Raw genomic sequence first — 20,087 nt, 5'->3', positions numbered from 1 at the left:
TATTCCATACTTCCACATAAAATCATGGACATACGGTTCTGCCTCATAGCGCACATTCCACATTTTTGTGCTGGTGATCCCACAGCCTCTGGATGAAGTCATTACACTTCCTCCCTGTGTTCACTGCATGAACCCCATGTCCAACAATGCTCAGTTAGCTCTTGGCCTCACTCACACAATACTTGCTTACAAAAAATGAGCTGGTTCAAAGCAGAACTTCCCTCACCTACTCAATACAAGATGTTCAGCATATCACTGTTATCTGGTTAGTACAAGGGCACAGATTCTTCCTGTTACCTAAACAGAGTCCAGTGTATCCTTCAAGGAGCATTGGCAAGCTGAACAATATTGCCACAACTGGCATCACTAGGAAAAAAATAGTTTAATGTGAAGGTGGTCAATGAATCCTGGCAAAGAATTTCTAGAGATGTGGATGATGCCTCATGCTTGTCGGGGTTGGCAGACATTTTAATAACGCTTTCATGACCATGCTTTTCCTTGTGGTTAGCACTAATGACGTCAGGTAGTTGAAGCTGATGATATTTGCAAGTGCCTTCCAATTCCTCTCCTGTCTATTAGCTCTGCTAGCAGGAAGACAGAGATTAACAGAATCTTTTGGCAGCCTGAAGTGCCCCTGATGTGACCAGGACAGCTGTTATGTGGAACACACAAGTCAAACACATACTCAACTCCTCATGTGCACATACGTGGAGTCATGCAAAACTCTGTACCCACAGGCAACTGCATAAATCCACTTGCACGCAGGCTCCAGTTATTTCACACTAATCATGCTGATATCATTTGGATTTGCTGGATTCTTCCAGCACGTGAACTGAGTGCTCTGCCCACACTGATGTGTGCTACCTGGAAATACTTGGGTTTTTCTTCCTGCCACTCAAAAGATGCCTTTCATGGGCAAAGGGAGTGACATAAATCAGGATGTGACAAGTAGCAGCAACACAGGAAGCCAACACACAGCCCATAACATTAGCTGAGATGTTTTGCATTCAAAGAGATTCTTGTCATAAAATAATCACTGCTTCTAGGGATGCCTCTGGAAATGGGGCAGTTTGAGTCCACTATAAAAGCCAGCCCAGCTCCTTGCTCTCCCATATACTTCTCTTGCCTTCTTCATCTGGGGAACCAGGTGAGTGTGAAGCCCCTTCTTGTTCTCTTGCTTCTCCAAACAGAGTTCTGAGCTCAGCAGAACTCTCAGCTGCTATTAGTTCTGTTCCATGCCTGTTTCTGCTTGTCATGATCGAGAAGTAGGGAGAATGATTGTCATGGGAGGAGGGTGGTAAATAGGTGGGTTATGGTCTTGGGCCCAGTAACCTTCATTGGACTCTGTCAAGATGAGACCAAGAATCCCTTGGACATCCCTAAGTTCCCAGCACTGCATGTACATTGATTTCCTCATAGTGTGATGCTTGGCTGGTCCTCACACATCCCCATGTTCTGCTTCCAAACAGGTGCACCTCCATCCCTGAGACATGTCCTGCTGTGACCAGTGCGTGCCATGCCGGCCCTGCGGCCCGACCCCTCTGGCCAGCAGCTGCAATGAGCCCTGTGTCAGGCAGTGCCAGAACTCCACCATCGTCATCCAGCCCTCTCCCGTGGTGGTGACCCTGCCCGGACCCATCCTCAGCTCCTTCCCGCAGAACACCGCCGTGGGCTCCTCCACCTCCGCTGCTGTTGGCAGCATCCTCAGCTCTGAGGGCGTGCCCATCACCTCGGGGGGCTTTGACCTCTCCTGCATTTCCAACCGCAGCTGTGGCAGAAGGTGCCCCCCCTGCTAAAGGTGTTGGATGCTGACCCAGGCAAGGACCCCCAGAAATGCTGAAAATGGCATTTGAGAGAATAAAAAATGTTGTGCTCCTGTTTTCGCCCCACAAGACAGAGATGTATAGGCCAGCCTGGAGTCTCTGACAACGTGGAGAAAGTCTGCTGATACTCTTTTTCTTCCTATCTAACATTATTACTGTATTTTCCCTTTAGACATCTCTGTTAGTAACCCCAAAATGCACCCTTAGTAACCTGCTTACCTCCCTAAAACCCTGGGCTGGGAGACAGGACTCTGTGGCAATGCTGCCATAGGAAAGAGGAACTGATTCCTGTCTGCTCCTGCTGCTCGCTGTGCACAGGGCCTCTGCTTGGGGTGGCATCATTTCTCTTCAGACTCATTAAACACTTTCTGCATCTCTTCTTATTTTTTTCTGCATTGGTGTTTGTTTGTTGTTGTTTTTCCCTCCACTTGCGTAGAGGGTGGCCAAAGGAGAAAGCAATGCCTTTGATGAGAACAAGCCAGGAAAACTCCATCACTCCTCTGTTTACTGGAGGTCAGTGCACACTGCAGACATTCACTTTCCAAGCACTCTCTCTTGAAGGAGAGGAAGAGATTCCAGGATGTTCCTCCACCACCAATGACCATCAGTCCCTGCCTTGATGTGTTTCTCCTTAACAGTTCTCCTTGACCCTTCAGAAAATCATGTGAATGGGAATGCTGATGAATGTCATTCTCAGGAGATGATTTCTGTGCCTGGGGAAGGCCCAGGGAAGCCAGAACTCCCATCAAACTCTTTGGGAAGAGTGTTCCTCTTGGTTTGGGTGGAGCTGTGCTGGGGAAGAAGACTCAGAGAATGATGTTTCCAAAGACCATCAGCAACTGGGAAGGCAAATTTGTCTCATGTTTGATGACATTCTGTCTCCTCCATTTTCCTATGTATTCAACCTCCAGATCCAGGGAGCAAAACTCTGCGGTGCCTGTGGATGGACTGTGGGTAAAGCATTCCTCTACAGTTGTAACACCTTCTGCAGAGCTCCTGTCTGGCCCACATTTTTCCAAGTTACCTATGGCTGAATGGATGCACAAGTCAGTACTGCTACCAGCTACAAGCCTACCCTTCTCCAGGACAGACCCTCTGTGAGAGCAGAAATCACCACCTGCACTGAGACATGTCAGTGCATCTAGATTCTGCACTCAGCAGCATCCGTGTACTTTCCCTCAGTCACATGGGAATGCATCAGCCCAAATACAGAACACTGTCTTCTCCCAGGTACCAAGATCCTTCGGCGTACCCTGAGCCCTGGGGATGAAACAGCCCTTGTGCTCCATGTAGTACTGCTGCTCTCCAATAACGGATCAGGTTCTTTTCACATCAGCACACTGTGGGGATCTGTGTTATGGGTGCTTTACTTTCACACAGATTCCACATGCTGCCAGCACCACAGGATTGGGATGCAGCATGGGGTCATTCCTGCATGTTGCAAGGATGACAGCACCATTCCTGGGGATAGGTTCTGTGCCAGGCAGTGTTGGCCCATGTGAGATTCAGTCTGGAATACTGCATCAAGGCCTGGGGTCCTCAGCATGAGAAGGATGCAGAGCTGCAGGAGTGGCTCCAGAGGAGAACTACGGAGATCCTCAAAGGGCTGGAGCACATTGCCTGAGAAGTTGAGGGAGATGGGAATGTTCAGCTTGGAGACAAGAAGGCTCTGGGGAGACATCTTTGCAGCCTTCTTGTATTAACAGGAGCTTCGAAACTGCAGGAAAACTGGGATTGTACGTGGTCTGATAGACAACACTGAGAGTGACGAAACATGGATGTGGGCTCCTCCACCTCCGCTGCTGTTGGCAGCATCCTCAGCTCTGAGGGCGTGCCCATCACCTCGGGGGGCTTTGACTTGTCCGGCTTGGGCAGCCGCTCCTGTGGCAGAAGGTGCCCGCCCTGCTGAAGCCGCTGGTCCCGGAGAAATTCTTCCATGAGCCACGAACGTGGCGCTGAATGAAGAAGGAATTCTTCAATCCTGTGCTTACAGAGCACCCGTTTGTGCTCACTACTCTAGGAATTGGCGAGAGGAAAGGGCAATCCTGGGCTTTCTGAAAACATGGCTTATGTCTCTCTATTCCTGCACCCACCTTTTTCTCTCCATTTTTTTTTCTTCCTTCATTTTGTTTTTTTCCTCCATACTCCCCTTGAGAGCCTCTGCTGGGAAACAAGGCCCCATGCACTGCATGAACTCAATCAGGTGAATCCTGTACTGTGGAGGCCCTGCTCTGAGTGATTTCCGTTCTGTCTTTAAATATTAAGTAAAGATGTTGGCATCTCACTTTGAGCTTTCAGTGTAAACTCCCACCATGCATGGTCTCTGGAACGGCCCGGGGAGAATGGTTTTGCCCTTGGTGGGTATAAGAGAAGGGTTTAAACTGACCCTTCTCTATTCCCAGAAGAAAGGGAGGTTAAGTCACACTACAGAGGCTCTGTCACTGGTCACTAAACCTTGCAGCAGAAGGAGATATTCCTGGCTACTGCAGTGGAAGTGACAATCAGACTTTAACTTGCAGTGTACCTTCCCACATCTACAGCCACACGTCCTGCAAATGGAGATCACAACCACTGATGTCCCCTCATGAAAGTGGGAACGTGGGGGAGGCCATGGGTGAAAGCCATCCAGCAGGCTTTTGGGAATGGAAATCCCTTTTTCACATCTGTGCTTCAGTGGGGAAGAAGGAGAAGATAGAAGATGGAACAGGACTGCGTGAATGTCCCTCTGGTGTCAAACACACCTCATGCAGTCACTCCTGCAGCTCCCACAAATACGCGGCGTGCTGACCTGCCCACCTCAGGCTCAGCTCTGTCTGACTGACATTGGCGGCAGTGAATCACGGCTGCTATGGGTGCAGCGCTCGTTTCTGTCGAGAACTCAGGGCGGTGCACCGCGGTCAGGATGGAGTTTGGCGGCCATGCAGGCAGCGCCCCCTGCGGGCCCGGACGGCACTGTGCCCCCGCCCCGCCCCAAGCGGTTCGTGCCCGGCCGCAGCCCCGGCTTCGCTTCCGTGGGTCCACGGCGCAGTAATACAGCGCCGCGTCCCCGAGCCGGGGCCGGGCGAGACGCAGGACGCTGGAGCGGCGGTCTGCCGACACCCACAGCTGCCCCTCCGGGTCCGGCACCTCCTTGGAGCCTTTAGCTGTGCTGACGATGAATACGAGTCCTCGGCCCCGGAGCTGACGGTATCAGTAGATGTATTCATATGACTGTATGTTGGGGTGTGAGCAGGTGATGTTGATGCCGGTGCCCTCGGTAGTCTCTGCCGCTGGCTCCTGCTGCACCTGGGCTCTGCTCACAGCCACTGCCGAGAAGAAAAGAAGCAGCAAAATCAGAAGAATCGTTTTCTCCCATAGCAATTTCTTGCATGAATAGAGAGGTGCACGAGGTCGGAAAGAAGCTTAAGGGACAGAGGCGTTCGCGACCCCGTCCCCCCGCAGCCCCGCAGTCCGGCCCCGCCGGCGGCAGCCCCGCGCACCCAGCAGCACCGCGGCCAGCCCCGCCAGCCCCGCGGCCCGGCACTGCCGCATCCCGCCGCTCCGCCGCCCGCGCCGCGCTGCCCCCGCCAGCCCCGGCTCTGCTCCGCCCGCGCCACCTCCTCCCCGCCGCCGCCGCCGCCGCCGCCGCCGCCGCCGCCAGCTCCGCCCCGGGGCTGCGCCCTGCGCCGGCGGCACTCGGGCTTGCTGCGGGCTGCCAGTGCTGGGCGCCTGTGCGCGTGTAACGGGGTTTGGGTTTTGCGTGTACTGCAGCGTAGCCCGGACTCTGCGGTGTAGGCGGAGATCTGGGCGACGGCTGGGAAACCTCCTCTGGCACAGGGGAAACAAGCTGCCCTCCTGAAGCACCCGTAGAGAGGAGGGCTGGCGAGAGCAGACAGGACGGGAACGGTCGGGGAGAACGACGCGGCCGAATCCTGCTCCTCACGCTGTGCCCGGCGCTGCCGCAGATCCAAAGCCCGGCATCGGAAACGGGTCGTGTGCTGCTGCCCGGGAACGCGGCACCCCGAGAGCTCCCCGAGCCCCGGAGCTGCTGCCGCCCGTGGTGCTGCTGTCGCCGCTCGAGGAGCCCGAGAAAGGCCGGCAGCGGCGCCGGGCGGGCGGCTGTGAGTGTGGAGCATCAGGCTTTGACACTTTGACTTTTACACTCCTTTTTGAAGTATATATAAATGCTTATAATGCACTTCGTCCAGTCTTGTTGAAGATTAATGGGAAATCAAACAGTACTGTTTCAGCACTGATCCGTGAGAGACTCCTTTATTGATTCCTGTTCCCAGCTGTGCTCTGACTTGCAGCCACAACGGTTAGAGCACAGCAGATCGTCTAGTTTTCCACCTACGTTATTGCACACTTACCCTTGCCATAATTCACCGATTTAGTGGTGAGGGGACTATAGGACAGGCTGTCAAAACGATCTCATCATAATCTAAGCACATGACATTCCCTGTCCTTAGTTTTTCAATCTTGTATGTGATTTGCCTGCTGTATAACCAGGCTGCCTGCCACCTATTACTGTGTTGTTCCCTGTGTCTTTGACAATGGCATCTGAAGACATTTCCTCTGAAACACTGTAGGAAGGAGTGAATGGAATACAACTGATATGTTGATCTCTGCATCCTTGGCTTGACAAGTCTGCACTGTTGGGCCTTGCATTTAGGAATTGAGAAGCCCTTCCCTTATCCCTGAGGAACTGCGGTAATGGAATCAGCTGGAGTGCACCATGCCCAGCTGTGCTCCGTGTGCTGGACGGAATAATGTCAGAAACAGAGTTCTCTCATGTGAAAAGAAGATGGAGCTTCTATGGAAAGGGTCTGCACAGTGTGACTTGGGTAAATCCACTGGTTCTGTCCGATGCAGAACAAAGATGGGGTTCCCAGCACCAGAAGGGAGTTGGGATTTATTTGCTGTCTCTAGACCTCTCCCTATTGTGTTTTACTAAATACAGCACTTATTTTCACAGTTTACTGCTGTGCCTTTCTTTGGGGATCTGGAAAGAATGCCACCCAACTTCTGGTCCCATTCTCTCATCCCTGGGACAGAACAGGAGGAGGAAAAAGAGTCCAGCAGAATTTTCCTGAGAGCAGTGTGAGAGATGAAGTCATGACCAGGAGCTGGGCCACTTCTTGCAAGAAGGGCCTCAAAGAGCTACTAAGGAGTGACCCAAGCTGATATTTCCCTTTCTTGGACTCTTCCAGTGCATTTTGCCCAAATGGATTTGTCTGTTCCTGCTGCTCCCACACTCAGTGTCTACTCTGGGAGTGATTGTATTTCCTTCTTCAGACTCATTAAATATTTGCAGCACCCTTTATTGTGTCCTTCCCTGCTTCTGTGGAAGAAGGGTGGTTTCTTCTTAATCCAACAGCAGTGGCAAAAGCTAACTGGACATAGCAGTGGTTGTCTCAGGATAAGAGAAACAAGAAGATGTAATGTATGCAAAGGAACAGTTGAAACAGTTGAATCTGGCAACTGCCAAAGCATTTGGTCTGGGAATGTTTTTTGAGGGATAAGTTTTCAAAGCATGGCAAGTGTGTGTTTCTCCCTGCGGGGAGATGTAAACTGATACTGAAATTCCCCTGCATTCCCCAGGCTTTGTGCACCTGCTGTCAGATCTCCTGCACTGCAGCCAAGCCTCAACAGTGCAGAAGGGCTGCTGCTGGGAGGTGTCAGGTGAGGCTTTATTTGGGGATGATGGCAGGGCTGGATTTGGATGCAGGTGGGGGTGTCCCAACCACAACATTCATCAGCGCAGTGTCATCAGCAGCCAGTTGTTCCCAAGAGGAGAGAGTCCACATGTTCCCTGTGTCTTGCCTTTCCTGTTGTTTTCCACCTAGAAGCCTTCAGTCACACCTTCAGCCAGGCCAATCCTGGCTCCCTTTTTTGTTGAAAGAAACACAGCGTCCACAAATCATCTCATCATCTGTGAAATGCAGGGAATCATGGAATCATAGCATATGCTGAGGTAGAACAGACAAAGACATGTAGCCTTAATGGAAGCTAAACCACAATCCTTTTGAGTCCTGCCTCAATTCCAACACAGTCTTTTGTATCTTTTCAAAGAAATCTCTTAAAAAGTGGTGAAATGGAAGCACAAGTGCAGAATTCCTTTTGGTGAGTGTCAGAAACTACCATGAAAGCAGAGCACTTTGGTCAGTAAGGACAGGAACCATGAAATTCCTCTCCCAAAGGCCAGGGTCCCAGCACCAGAGGGGAAGTGCACAGTGATATTACTGCTGTAATTGTGTATGTGAATCAAAGGGCAACACTGAGAAGATTAGACAGTCAGTGATCCTCAGATGACTGCCTTTCACCTGCAAATACAAGTGCTTTTCCTGATGACACAGAAATTCTCCAGTTTTGGGAACAATGCTTTACCAGATCTCAAGAAGATGAACTTGCTAAGGAGGACATACACTGGGGTCCTCAGGTGCCTTTTACTTCCCACGGTGACAAAGGTGAGGCCATTCCCATCAAGATTAGGAGACATGTGGAAGAGAAAAGAAAAACACAACCATGTGTCAACTGGTGTGGTCTGATTAAATCATAAATATCAATTTGGTCACCAATGTCCTGCTCTCCTTTGCTATGACTCTAGCAATGACAGCATGATCACTGCTGTTTCATTGAAGCCATTGTCCCCAGTGTCACTACATCGCTCCTACTGGTCTCTCTAGGTGTTCCCTTCTCTCCCAGTTGCTGCATCCTCTGACAAACAGTCCTCTGAAAATAGGACTACTTAATCCCAAAGAAGCCAACAGATTCCCATAGAAACTTCTTTCCACCTGAGCCAGAAGATGGGATGGCCTTATAGAAGCAAATGAGTGTTGGAAATGCTGGGGGCACCAGGGAAAGACTAGATCTAGGCTGCAGGCTCTAATCAGCTACACACAAACACATCAGCCTTCCCTGCACTTTTTCAGACTTTAGATGCCCAGGTTGCACCAGTACGACACCAGTACACAGATGGGACTCTGTGGGCTTCGGGACCAGCTGAACCTGTGCACATGGTTAGTCCAATTCTGTGTACATGTGCACTTGCACATCCCATGTGTGCAAACACACAAACGCACCTGTGCCTGCATACAGGTATTCTTAGATCAATGCTCTTACACAAGCACATTCAAACAGTGCGCAGAAACACAAAACACAGAAACAAAAGCTCACACACACTTCAGGTACGTGTGTGCACTCATCACTCATGCTCGTGCACACACATGGCTGGAGAAGCAGAACGTCAGGCCATGCGGAGCTGACTGAGGAGACACTGGGGACTTTTGTGGTAGGGCAAGGCTGCAGTGCTCTGAGCAGGACAAGGCTCCAGATGAGCTGCCAGCACAGTTTGAAGACGTGCAGGGATGGCCCAGTGAGAGGAACCCAAGGAGGTCACACAGTTTGACGGAATGAGGAAGAGAATTGAAACAGGTGAAATTGGTGAGCAGTCCAGCCCACCTGCCATGGCATCTAAACACAGGAGACCACTGGAGATGCTTGGAATGGAGAAAAAGAGGAAGACTTGACAGACCTGCATGCAGGGAAGCCCCAGGCCAGCATCACTTGCCTGAGATGGATCCATCTCAGCACTTTGAGTCCTCTGCCATCACTCACTCATTCCTGGCCCAGAAGTCCTGGGGCCTCTCAATTTCAGCACTCAGAAGAAGCCTGCAGGAGGGAATGGTTGTGGCATAAGCAAGGAAATGAACAAACAGCATTAAGGGAAGCAGCCACACAGCTCATGTCAGTGACTGTTTTCCATTCTTCACAAGCACCTTAGAAAATTGTCACTTCCATGAAGGCTATGCCTGCGCTTGGGGCATTGCAGGGTCACCATAATTCCTTGGATTCCTTCACCCTATAATCAACATCTCGCACCTATTTCTTCTTGGTAACCACGTGGGCCTGAAACCCTTCTCCCGCATTATTTTTGATTATGCAGATACCTTATGTGCTGGGTTCTGGTGCTGATTCTTATGGGAGGGAGAGGGTAGGAGGAGGACTGTGTCAGAATCTTTGTGGGGCTTGTCTCAGACAGATTTTCCAATAAGAGAGACAGGAGCCTCATTGCATTTGGCTTTTCCTTTTAGATCATCTATGGATGAAGCAAAGACTGCATTTTGTCTATTTCTGCAATTTTATATGGCCATAAGTATCTTCCTTTTGACCAAAGGCTGAGAGTCTTGGGACTGTTTAGCCTGGAGAAGACAAAGAGGAGATCTTAACAATGCTTATAAATATGGAAATGGCAGGTGTCAAGAGGATGCAGCTAGATCCTTTTCAGAGGTGCCCAGTGACAGAACAAGTGGGAAAAAGCACAAACTAGTACACAGGAAGCTCCATCCAAACATGGAAAATATCTTCTTCACTTTGAGCATGAGTGAGCAGAGCACTGGAACAAGCAGCCCAGAGAGATTTTGGAATCTCCTTTTCTGGAGATATTCAAAACCTACCTGGATGCTTTCCTGTTCAGCCTGATCTAGGGAAAATTCTCTGATTCCATTAGCCAAAAAAATGCTACATTGGTGTGCTCATGGGAGGGTGGTGGTCTGCTCCTCATATGTCCCTGTGATCTGCTTTCTCCTCAGCGTCTCTCCCACATTCAGCTTAAGCCCTGATCCTGTGCCTGCCGTACCAGCCTTGTGGCCTGACCCTGCTGGTCAAAAGCTGCAATGACACAGTGTCAGAAGACCAACGTCATCACTGTGACCCCTCCTGTGATGGTCTTGTTTGCCCCCATTGACAGCTCATTCCTGAAGAGCCATACTGTGAGATCCTCCACCTCTGCTGCCATTGGCAGCATCTGCAGCTGTTACAGTTTCTCATCAGCTCCAGGTGCTGAAAACTCTCCTACATTTACAGGTGCTGCTGCAGCAGATGATTCCCCACTCACTGAAGCCAGTGATGAGATTCCAGACCAGCTCCCCTGAGGACCCAGAAGGTGATGCTGAACTGAGGACTAAGAACGTGGCCATTGATGTCAGGAAGGCTGAGTGTCCAGTGCTCTCTTCTAAAAACAGGGCAGCTAGGTCTCTCTGAAAACATGACTAAAGCCCAATTTCTCTGTCTTCTACTCCCTCTTCTCTCTTCCCTTTCTTCTCTCCTTGTACACCTGAAGACCCCAAAAGCCTTCCTGGGGTTCTGCTGGCTGCTCTCCCTCTGTGGGGGAGGCAGACAGGCTATCAGCAGGATACCTGCAATAGAGGATGGGCACAAATTTCTGTCAGCTGCTGGTTACTGCGTGTACTGACAGCTTGCTCTCCAGGTGAGAACATTTCTCTCTTCAGAGTCCTTACAATTGTCTGCATTCCAACCTTTGCCTCTACACGATCCTTTTTCTGCTGGTCTCATGTAGACTGGAAGAAAGGCAATCTTTGTTGACAGGGGATAAGGCGAGGACATAAAGGGGGACTTTCATCCTCTGGAGAGATGGAGAGATGTGGATTTGATAGATGGTGAACTCAGTAGAGAAGCAATGGGTTGGACGGTTGCAGTTGAGAGGAAGTGTCTGCCCTGGCTTCTCTGACAATGTGTCCAGTGTCTACCATTAGGTAGATTTATCTTCTGACCAGAAAAATGGAAATGGAACAGAGAACTCTTCTGGGAACTGTAGTCCATTCTTCTCTTCTGAGACAGGTAACAAAACTATCAGCAATCCATAGAAGAAGAGAATTAGCTCTCTAACTTCAATATACTACACGATATTATGATGTGGAATACTGTGAACAAAAGTGATAAAACCATGACAGCCCCTCTGCACTGAGCTACGCTGACTTCACTTGCCTCCTCCAGATCTGATCATACTTGAGCTGAGGCTTCAGTCTCATCACTGCAATTCTGCCCTATGAATTTTTGAGCCTTTAATCACAGAACTTCAAAGAAACCTTCATTAGAGAATGGTCACACCATTAATTTGGAAATGAAAAGGTAGAACTGCAGGAAACCAAAAACCAGCCCATGTAATGAGAAGGGACAGCTTGCGTTCAAGGTTAGGTAGTCAGAGAATTAAGGCTTGTATCAACTGTGCCTGTGGACCTGCAGTGATGAAGGACCAATATAAAAGGCAGCCCAGTTCCCATCTCTTCCATCCACTTCTCTTGCCTTCTTTTGGTTGGGAACCAGGTAAGTCTGAAGCCCTCTGTTATCCTCTTAACTGAATAGAAATGTTATCAGATAGTGGGTGCCATGCTACAGGAGACCACAGTGGAGATGATGTCTGTACAAACTCTGCTTGGGCCACAGCTTACACGGGTTTAAATTGATGCACTCAGAAAGTCTCTCTGGGTCAGAGAGCTCACTGTAGGGTCCTGGCATACTGAAGGAACGTGACCTCCTTTCTCAGCTTTCTCCTCCAGCCTTAGCAGTTGTCTTGGGTATCCAGGCTGCCTCTCACATATCCTCATGCTCTACTTCCTTTTATCCCTCTCTCCCAGGTGCACCTCCAGTCCCAAGACATGTCCTGCTACACCCAGTGTGTGCCATGCCGGCCCTGCGGCCCGACCCCTCTGGCCAGCAGCTGCAATGAGCCCTGTGTCAGGCAGTGCCAGAACTCCACCATTGCCATCGAGCCCTCTCCCGTGGTGGTGACCCTGCCCGGACCCATCCTCAGCTCCTTCCCGCAGAACACCGTTGTGGGCTCCTCCACCTCCGCTGCTGTTGGCAGCATCCTCAGCTCTGAGGGCGTGCCCATCACCTCGGGGGGCTTTGACTTGTCCGGCTTGGGCAGCCGCTCCTGTGGCAGAAGGTGCCCGCCCTGCTGAAGCCGCTGGTCCTGGAGAAATTCTTCCAGAAAACAGGAACGTGGTGCTGGATCAACAAGACGTCTTCAAGCCCCTGCATTCAGAATACCTGACCATCCTCAGCTATTCTATGAAATGCTGTCAGGAAGGGGCAATCCTGGGCTTTCTGACAGCCTGCCTCATGTCTCAGCTGTCATTCCTCATTCCTACTTATCTCTGTCTCCACATCTTCTCTGATTTTTTTTTTTTTTTTTTCCTGTTAACCTCTAGGATGTGAGATTCCTCAGAACCAGTCCATACTCTGATAGAAAATAAGCCATGTGCCCTGCATGAAATCAAACATGGGATCATGGGAATCCTGTACTGTGGAGCCTCTGCTCTGAGTGATCTCATTTTCCTATTTAAACATTCATTAAAACTTTCTGCATTTTAATTTAAGTCTTTGATATTTCTTCCGACGTGCACAGCCTCCAGAGGTACAAAGAGAAAGACTTTGCTCCTCGAGTGTATAGGATGAATGTTTATGGAGGTCCTTCTCCATTCCCAGGAGAATGAGAGGTAATAACACACTGTAGAGACTGCTCTCTTTAGCTTTGCACCTGCAGTTGAAGAAGAGTGTTTATGCCTACAACTGCCCCCAAAGAGAACACAGCCTCTGCAGCACTCACAGGAAAAACTGTGCGGAGGGCCATACGAACATAGCATCCTGCAGCCTCTGAGGAACAGGGCTCCTCCTGCTCTCATATGTACTGCCCTGGGGAAGGACAAGAGTGTAGGAGATGGAATAGGACTGTGTGGATGTAAAACACAGCTTGTGTTGTCAGTTATGCCAGCCTACCTACCTCAAACACAGCTGTGTCTGATTGACACTGGTGGCAGCGACTGGCTGCTACGGTCGCTTTGCTCGAGAGCTCAGGGCGGCGCACCGCGGTCAGGATGGAGTTTGGCGGCCATGCAGGCAGCGCCCCCTGCGGGCCCGGACGGCACTGTGCCCCCGCCCCGCCCCAAGCGGTTCGTGCCCGGCCGCAGCCCCAGCTTCGCTTCCGTGCGCCCACGGCGCAGTAATACAGCGCCGCGTCCCCGAGCCGGGGCCGGGCGAGACGCAGGACGCTGGAGCGGCGGTCTGCCGACACCCACAGCTGCCCCTCGGGGTCCGGCACCTCCTTGGAGCCTTTTAAAGCGCTGACGAGGAATGCGGGGCCTCGGCCCGGTAGCTGACGGTACCAGTAGATGGAATAGCCGATCTGTATGTTGGGGTGTGAGCAGGTGATGTTGACTGCAGCCCCCTCGGTTGTCTCTGCCAACGGCTCCTGTTGCACCTGAGCTCTGCTCACAGCCACTGCCGAGAAGAAAAGAAGCAGCAAACTCAGAAAATCCATTTTCTCCCCCAGAAATTTCATGAAGGAGCAGAGAGGTGCACGAGGTCGGAAAGAAGCCGAACAGACAGAGGCGAGCACGGCCCCGGCCCCAGCCCCGCGCACCCAGGAGTCCCGCGGCCCGGCACTGCCGCATCCCGCCGCTCCGCCGCCCGCACCGCCTCCTCCCCGCCGCCAGCTCCGCCCCGGGCTGCTCCAAACCACCTCGCTGTCAGTAGGATGTCACACAGTGGCATCTTAATTTACCTGCTCCAAAATACACCGTTGAGGAAGGTATTAATGGAGTGTAGTTGGTTAGTAGTTCCCTGAAACTGCAGTATAGGAAGTTCCACACAAATATGAGCAAGAACTTCTTTACAGTGAGGTGACGGAGCACTGGAACAGGCTGCCCAGGGAGGTGGTGGAGTCTCCTTCTCTGGAGATGTTCCAGACCTGCCTGGATGCCGACCTGTGCGACCTGCTCTAGGGAACCTGCTTTGGCAGGGGGTTGGACTCGATGATCTCTGGAGGTCCCTTCCAACCCCTACAATTCTGTGATTCTGTGATTCTGTGAGTTCCCTTTCTCAGTCCTGCTAAATGTTTCTGATGCATGTTGCTTTTCCTAGCTACGACAACCATCCCTGAACTGTCATGACCTCTGAGGGATGACAGAGAGCTGCATGACAACAACATCACCAGATCAATCACCTTGGATGCATCCCAGATCATTTCAAGGGCACAAGTATGTCCGACTGGATTAAGTTCTCTGGTAGGTTTTCTTCCTGTATAGGGAGTGCTTCTTCACTACCATGTATTCTGTGAAAGAAGCTCAGGGGCCCTGTAGATCTGTCTAAAAGAACTATCATGAAAATGGAAGAAAACCATGCATTCATTATATATTCATATGTATATTCACTTCTCACTATTTCTGGCATCTCATGGTCCAGAGGACATACAATCTCCTTAGCTTTCTTTTTGCTGCCATAATAGATTTAAGGATGCTTTTCTTACAGTTCTTCCTGGCAAGTTTTCATCTCAGGCTGCCCTGTGGTGCTTCTGACTGTATCTCTGCTTGGGCAGCAATGTCTCAGGGTTGCTCACACTGAGACTGCCCCTTTTTTCAAATTCAGAAATCTCCAGAATTCCTCATGTCCAGCCATACTGCCCATCCTGCGTTTATTAGGGTGGCTAAAGTCACTGCTGTCTGGAAGCAGAAATGCATGGAAGAGTTGCAAGGGATTGTGCACTGATATGCAGACAACCTTTTGGAGTCCTTCTACAGCACTGGAGTTGCCATTCCTTGCCAAGGAAATCAAACAGCTGAGACTTCAGCAAATTGGAGAATCCACTACCAAAGGGAGGTGTCTCCTTTAAGTCTCACACAACTTTTCTCCTTCCTCCAGTCACAAAACTTGAGTTCAGCCTCTTCTGATGAGCCCCCTCAATGGATCTAATACATTCTCCCCAGTGTCCAGAGGGCTGTGCCTCTACTGAAGCTCCATGTCTGTGACTGAAGCAAGAGTGTTGTTCTTCTTCCAGTATATCACCATCTTCCAGCCTCAACCATCCTGACTGCCTCTCTGAATGGCCTGTTTGCCATCGACTCCACCTGCTGTGCCTTCTTTGCTTTGTGCTGTTGAGGCTCTAGTCTTAGACTGGGGACACCCTTGAAGTGTATCTGAGCACCTGAGAAGCACAGACATCCTGCAGGGATCAGGGTGTGCTGGCTGACATCAGGCTCAAGGAGAACCAACATTGTGCCCTGGGAGCAAAGTGGTCCAACTGAATTTTCATGCATACTAAACACTCCATAGTCTTCAGTTCAAAAAACATCAATTATTCATCATAGTTTTGTTGTGTCCTCAAATGGAATGCATTTCCTAGTTCTGGGCTCCAAAACATAAGTTTTTAAATGTTTTTAAAGCAGCCAGAGGAGGACAGCAGAGCTGATAGTGGGGCTGGAAGGCATATCCTATGAGGAGAGCATGAGATCATTTGGGTTGTCCAGTTTGGTGAACACAAAACTTTGAGGCAGCCCCATTGCTCACTTCTACTTATTAGGAAGGAAAGCAGAGAGGGAGGTGCTGGTCTTTTCAGCCTGGTAACTGATGACCAGACATGTGCAGGAATGGCACAAAACTTCACCAGATGTTCAGGCCAGATAGTCGTGATACTGTCAATCGTTCAAACATGAAACACCCTAAGACTCAAATTGGAGTGTTAGAAAGCAGAAATTCTTTATTTTGGGTGCTGGATGCATGGGGGATGAGCTCCACCTATCATACATAAGTTTCAAAAAGGATTCTCAGCTTATATTCATTACTTATGTTACACATACACAAATGCTTTCCCATACAGTATAGAGATATTGCATACTTCCACATAAAATCATTGACGTGGGATTCAGCCTCCTCCCACAAGTTCAATCTTTTTGTGGTGATGGTTGCACAAGCCTCTGGATGAAGTCATTACACTTCCTCCCTGTGTTCACTGCATGAACCCCATGTCCAACAATGCTCAGTTAGCTCTTGGCCTCACTCACACAATACTTGCTTACAAAAAATGAGCTGATTCAAGGCAGAACTTCCCTCACCTACTCAATACAAGATGTTCAGCATATCACTGTTATCTGGTTGGTACAAGGGCACAGATTCTTCCTGTTATCTAAGCAGAGTCCAGTGTATCCAGCAAGGAGCATTGGCCAGCTTGTTGCAGCTTGCATCACTAGAAAAAGAATAGATTGATGTGAAGGTGGTCAAACACTGGATCAGGCTTCCTGGAGAGGTGGATGAAGGCCCATGCCTGTCGGTGTTGACACATTTTCATAATGCTTTCATTACCATGCCTTTCCTTGTGGTTAGCACTATTGGGGTCAGACAATTGAACCTGATGATATTTGCAGGTGCCTTCCAGTTCCTCTCTTCTCCATTAGCTCTGTTAGCAGGAAGACGGAGATTAGCAGAATCTTTTGGTATCCTGAAGTGCCTCTGATGTGACCGGGACAGGTGTTGCTATGTGGGACACACAAGTCACACAAACACTCAGCTGCTGATGCACACACGTGTGGAATCATGCAAACCTCTGTAAACACAGGCAACTGCATAAATCCAGCACACAGGCTCTGGTTGTTTCACACCACTGCCCTACTAATCACGCTGACATCTTTTGCCTTTGCTCGATTCTTCCAGCACGTGAACTGAGTGTTCTGCCCACACTGATGTGTGCTGCTCGGAAATGCTTGGGTCTTTCTTCTTGCCACTCAAAAGATGCCTTCCATGAGCAATGGGAGTGACATATCAGGATGTGACAAGTAGCAGCAACACAGGAAGCCAACACACAGCCCATACCAATAGCTGGGATGTTTTGCATTCAAGAGGTTCTTGTCACAAAATAATCACTGCTTCTAGGGATGCTTCTGGAAATGGGACATCTTGGGTCCACTATAAAAGCCAGCCCAGCTCCTTGCTCTCTCATCCACTTCTCCTTCCTCCGTCTTCTTGGGAGCCAGGTGAGTGCGAAGCCCCTTCTTGTTCTGTTCTCTTCCTTCTCCAAACAGAGCTCTGAGCTCAGCGGAAATCACAGCTGCTATTAGTTCTGTTCCATGCCTGTTTCTGCTTGTCATGATGGAGAAGTGGGGAGAATGTCATAGCCTGCTGTAATCAGATGTCTTGTGGACTAGGGTCTGGGCAGTACTTGGATAGGTCCCAGTGGCTTTCATTGGGCTCTGTCAGGATGAGACCAAGAATCCCTTGGACATCCCTGAACTGTCTTCAGCTCCCAGCACTGCATGTGCATTGATTCCCTCTTAGTGTGATGCTAGGCTGCTCCTCACGCATCCCCATGTTCTGCTTCCAAACAGGTGCACCTCCATCCCTGAGACATGTCCTGCTGTGACCAGTGCGTGCCATGCCGGCCCTGCGGCCCGACCCCTCTGGCCAGCAGCTGCAATGAGCCCTGTGTCAGGCAGTGCCAGAACTCCACCATCGTCATCCAGCCCTCTCCCGTGGTGGTGACCCTGCCCGGACCCATCCTCAGCTCCTTCCCGCAGAACACCGCCGTGGGCTCCTCCACCTCCGCTGCTGTTGGCAGCATCCTCAGCTCTGAGGGCGTGCCCATCACCTCGGGGGGCTTTGACCTCTCCTGCATTTCCAACCGCAGCTGTGGCAGAAGGTGCCCCCCCTGCTAAATGCGCTGGATGATGTCCCAGGCAAGGACCCTCAGGAATGCTAAGCATGGACCAAAGAACAAATGTTGTGATGCTGGTTTTGCCCTGGAAGACAGACATGTACTGGCAAGCCTGGAGTCTCTGACAACATGGAGAATGTCTACTCATACTGTCTTTCACTCACTCTTTCTATCCAATTTCATTATTGTCTTTTCCCTTTAGACATGTCTGTTAGTATCCACAAAATGAACCCTGAGTGAAATTCTCATGTCTCTTAAATTCTGTGCTGAAATACAGTTCTCTGTGGCCATGCTGCCGTAAGAAAGGGGAACTGATTCTTGTCTACATCTACTGCTCTTCTTGCAATGACTTAATTTCTCCTCAGACTTATTAAACACTTTCTGCATCATTTAGCTTTTCCTTCTCTGCTGGTGTTTTTTTTTTTTCCCCATCTCTGTAGAGATGGCAGGGAAGAAAGGGATGTCTTTGGTGAGAACAAGCTAGGGAGATTCTGCCACTCCTCTGGTTATTGGAGGCCATTGTACAGTGCTGGCATTCATCTTCCAAGCACATTTTATTGAAGGAGAGGAAGACATTCCTAGATGTTCCTCCTCCACCAGTGACCATCAGTCCCTGTCTTGCAGTGTTTCTCCTTACACAGGTATTGACCCTTGAGCATGCCAAGTGAATGGAAACCTTGACAAATGACATCCTCAAGAGAAGATCCTCTGCATTGGAGAGTCTCTGCGAAGACAGAAGTTTCACGCACACTGGGGAAATTCTGGCTTTGGGAGGAGCAGTGTTAGGGAAGGAGACTCAGAGAAAGTTGTTTCCAAAGGCCATCAAGAACTGGGAAGGCATAGCTTTCTTGAAGTTGTACCTCTGTCTCTATTCCATTTTCCCATGCCTTCCACTCACCCCATCACTGAGGGTACAGCTTTCCTGTGTAATTCTAGCAGCCTTCAGCAGAGCTCCTGGCCTTGCCATACTTTTGCCAAGTTGTCTATGGTCGAGGGCTTCCACAGGGCAGTCTGTAGTACAGAAGTCTGGTAGTATTGCCTATCGTATTGCCTGTTGTATTGGAGCCCCCAGTCCCTCTCAGCTCAACACTCCCATGGGTGCAGCAAGGCCCAGGATAGTGACTCATGCCCGAACACTCATGGCTTCTCAGTGGTGTCATGTCTTCCCCAAGCACGGAACTCTGCTCTTCAGGCTCAGGAACCACAAGGCCTTCAAAGTGCTGCAACCTTTCTGCACTCTACAGGATCTCTGTACTTCTCCCAGGCACACAGGTCATGAACCAGCCCAAACACAGGACTCACGCTGCCCCAGGTCCCGCAGCTGCTGCTGCCCATGGTGCTGCTGTCGCCGCTCGAGGAGCCCGAGAAGGGCCAGAAGCAGCGCCGGGATGGGGGGCTGTGAGTGTGGAGCATCAGGCTTTGAATGGCATGGTTATAGATTCCCTGACAGTGTTCAGCTGGATCCAAAGCTGAGTCCGGATCACAGAGACATCCACACCGTAAAATCTCTTTTAGGGAGGATTCAGCCAATCCATCCCCACCCTCATCAGCCCACACACAGCCTGTGAGCAGTCAATTGACTTCAGCTGCATGTACTAAATGCCACATTTCCCTCACCCTTGGCAGTACAGCTGGGCGGTTATGGGGATAAAAACTTGCCCTTGCCACATTGGGTTGTGGCTCAAGAACCACCTCTGTTCCATTAGACAATCATGGGCCCCTGCTCTTGTAGCAGCACACAGCACACAGCACACAGCAGGGACATCTTTAGCCCCAGTCTGACTCCCCAGTTTGGCACCAAAACCACTCGTGCCACTCTCCCCAGTAACTGGTAATTTCTCCATCCGGTGTGCACAGGACAGAGTGAGATGGTGCAGAGTTAAGAAAAGATTGATTGAAAGGACACAACAGACTGTGATGATCAGTCACATGGCTCAACCAGATCTGAGGGGCCCCTGCTGCATGCCCCTCTATCACTCCTCATATGTTCATGTCTTTCTCTG

General features: G+C 50.3%; 2 protein-coding genes across 2 annotated transcripts in view; one reads left to right on the top strand and one right to left on the bottom strand.

The window, feature by feature from the left end:
* LOC306955858 (T cell receptor alpha chain MC.7.G5-like) overlaps positions 1 to 20,087 on the bottom strand; it is a gene marked incomplete at both ends in the record, with an annotated part of 212,385 nt that overhangs the window by 183,528 nt on the left and 8,770 nt on the right. The gene's annotated exons all lie outside the window — the stretch shown is intronic.
* Positions 11,849 to 12,565, top strand: LOC306955773 (feather keratin Cos1-1/Cos1-3/Cos2-1-like; the record flags this gene model as incomplete). The annotated part of the gene is made up of 2 exons (XM_079547139.1): positions 11,849 to 11,927; positions 12,258 to 12,565. The coding sequence occupies 2 exons, from the start codon at positions 11,849 to 11,851 to the stop codon at positions 12,563 to 12,565; spliced, it is 387 nt and encodes a 128-aa protein (XP_079403265.1).

Source organism: Tetrao urogallus (assembly GCF_951394365.1).
Source record: "Tetrao urogallus genome assembly, chromosome: 26".
Taxonomy (NCBI): domain Eukaryota; kingdom Metazoa; phylum Chordata; class Aves; order Galliformes; family Phasianidae; genus Tetrao; species Tetrao urogallus.
This window is presented reverse-complemented; position numbering and strand designations above follow the sequence as displayed.